Below are 3063 nucleotides of genomic sequence, written 5' to 3' on the forward strand. Positions count from 1 at the left end.
GACTAGATCTGTAATATACAAACTAAGTAATGTGATAGATGAAGATTCAGATAAAACATTCACAAGATTTACTGTAATATATCTGTATTTATAACATAGGAACGAAATAGTATGATAGGTTAGGTGAAGACTAAGATAAAATATTCACAAGGTAGAATAGGCCTGTAATATAGAAACTAAATAATATGATAGGATTGGTGATGGTTGAGGTTAAACATTTCAAGGTATATTACAACAGTAATATACATACAATAATATATATACAAGTTATTAGAAATTATTTATATCAAAAATTTGATATGTTAATTTTTTGTTTGAATTTCACACAGAAGACTATCAGTACTAGATGTCCCTAATTTTGAACTGCAGGAAAGGCAGTTAGTCAACATCACTCACTGCAAACTCGGCTTCTCCAATTGAGTGGTGGGATTTGACTTTTACTCCTATCATACCCCTATGGCCATAAAGTGTGGAGCTTTTTCTTCTTTTTTTTAGGCAGTGATAAAGGGCATGCATCACAGTGCAGCATGCTAATTACTGGGACTCCCTTGTTTCTCAGTTTTACATTAAATTTATTAAAAATCATGTCACATCAAGAATTCCGTTTTATGTTCAACCTATTCAAAATTGTTTTAAACTACATACACATTATGGCATCAACTTTTCTAGTTGTAAGAGATAATCATGTTTATAGATTATTTAAACAGAAACTACAGATCGAAAAAACTGGTCTGTACAAATAGTGACAGACATGAGGAAAGTTGAAGTATAAAAATATTATGCAAGTTTTATATTTTGTAAAGATATCTACATAAAAGTGTTTATTGTTTTGTAAACCTATTTCCTTTTTTTTTGTTTACCCACAGGTGCAGGAAAACTAGGTTTTTCTTTCGTACGAATAACAGCATTACTTGCTTCCTGTAATCGACTCTGGCTTGGAACGGGAAATGGAGTCATCATTTCAATACCTCTCTCACCAGGTAGAATATTGCCGTGATGTGTGTCTTCTTTTATCCCATTAACTACACTAGGAGGTCTAATTTTATCTACTTTTATCACTTAATATATATTTTAATGTAATTTGGACTTTTAACATTATTTAAAGGTCTAAATCTCTTTCATCCACAAAACATATCTCCAGAAAACTTTCCTTATATATCCAAATCATTCGAAAGCACTTAATTGGTAAATATGTCCCTAAAGAGGGTTTTGTGTTAGTAAACAGTGTTTTGTTTTGCAACATGTCACTAGACAATACTTTGTTATCCAGCCTTATCACTAGACAATACTTTATCCAGCATGTAACTAGACAGTGTTGTGTTATCCATCTCTGTCAGTAGACAGTGTTTGGTTATCCAACATGTCACTATGCAATGTTTTATTATCCATCTCTGTCAGAAGACAGTGTTTTGTTATCCATCTCTGTCAGAAGACAGTGTTTTGTTATCCATCTCTGTCAAAAGACAGTGTTTTGTTATCTTTCAGGTTACCAGGTAATGTTTTATCCAACATGTCACTATGCAATGTTTTATTATCCATCTCTGTCAGAAGACACTGTTTTGTATCCATCTGTCCATGTGGTTAAACAGTGATTGTCCATCTAAAACATGCAATGTTTACAAAAAAAATACAATATACTTAATAGTATTAATTGAACTGTATAAAAGTATGTACACTTTTCTTATTTATTTCTCTGTAAGAAACAGCATGTGTTCTACTGAAATAGACAAATATACAGTTACAAAATTATTGCATAGAATTACAATAGCTGGTACAAAAGCACTGTTCAATTTTTAATAAACCTTTTGTGTATATATATTTATATTTCAAAATATTCAGATTTTACAAAAACCTGCAGTGATGACAGAGAAAGTAACAAGGATGTTGCTACTTCGTTGAAGTTTATTCCTTATTGCTCAATGGTACAAGCACAGTTGTCATTTCATGGTCACCAGGATGTGGTTAAGTTTTTTGTTAGTGTACCAGGTGAGATAATGTTTATAGCACGGTTTATTAGCTACAATTAGCTACTGGTGTATATCTTTAAATATATAGTGTTGTTTAGTAATTTCTTTAATAATCTGGCACTATACTCAGAGTACAAAAACAAGTAATGAAATGTTGTAGTGTAAAAATATTCTTTAATTTAGTGATATCATAAAATCCTTAGCACAAATATAATTAAGCATAGTGTTGTATAATTCATGGTTAATTAATATTTACTTCTGATCATAACTAGAAATATATCGTTATAATAAAACTGTGAGCACAAACATTGTTATATGCATTAGTGTAGAATTGTTGACATATTTCATACTTTAGCAAAAGTTGATTGATATCTGTGTATTGTGATACAACTTCTTTCAAGTGTATATAATGTGATACAAAACTAGAGAATTCTTCATTGACCTAACCATATAACAAAATCTTATTTGGGTTTATGTAATGTAATACAACAATTAAAAGCTTTTTCGTTAATGTAAAATGTAATAAAGCTTAATTTAGGTGTATATCAAGTCATACAACAAATAAATGATTGTTTATTAATCAAACAGTATAATAAAGCTTGGTTCAAGTTTATATAAGGTAATACCACAACTTAATGTTTGTTTATTGGTCTAACAGTGTAATAAAGCTTGATTTGGGTGTATATAAGGTAATACCATAACTAAATGATTGTTTATTGGTCTAACAGTATAATAAAGCTTGATTCAGGTGTATATAAGGTAATATCACAACTTAATGTTTGTTTATTGGTCTAACAGTATAATAAAGCTTGATTTGGGTATGTATAGCATGTAATACCACAACTAAATGATTGTTTATTGATCTAACAGTATAATAAAGCTTGATTCAGATGTATATAAGGTAATACCACAACTTAATGTTTGTTTATTGGTCTAACAGTATAATAAAGCTTGATTCAGATGTATATAAGGTAATACCACAACTTAATGATTGTTCATTGGTCTAACAGTATAATAAAGCTTGTTTCAGATGTATATAAGGTAATACCACAACTAAATGTTTGTTTATTGGTCTAACAGTATAATAAAGCTTGAT

The 3063-nt window shown here is 29.6% G+C and overlaps 1 protein-coding gene across 2 annotated transcripts in view; it reads left to right on the forward strand.

Annotated features, from left to right (window-relative positions):
* The window catches only part of LOC106475122 (C-Jun-amino-terminal kinase-interacting protein 4-like), a 30957-nt gene that overhangs the window by 22994 nt on the left and 4900 nt on the right, over nt 1–3063 (forward strand). For both annotated transcript variants that reach the window (XM_013935820.2, XM_013935821.2), the window contains 2 exons: nt 867–980; nt 1840–1986. In XM_013935820.2, coding sequence (XP_013791274.1) covers nt 867–980; nt 1840–1986 — 261 coding nt within the window. The remainder of the gene's footprint in view (nt 1–866; nt 981–1839; nt 1987–3063) is intronic.

The sequence above is a fragment of the Limulus polyphemus genome, unplaced genomic scaffold (assembly GCF_000517525.1).
Source record: "Limulus polyphemus unplaced genomic scaffold, Limulus_polyphemus-2.1.2 Scaffold8115, whole genome shotgun sequence".
NCBI classification, from domain to species: Eukaryota; Metazoa; Arthropoda; class Merostomata; order Xiphosura; family Limulidae; genus Limulus; species Limulus polyphemus.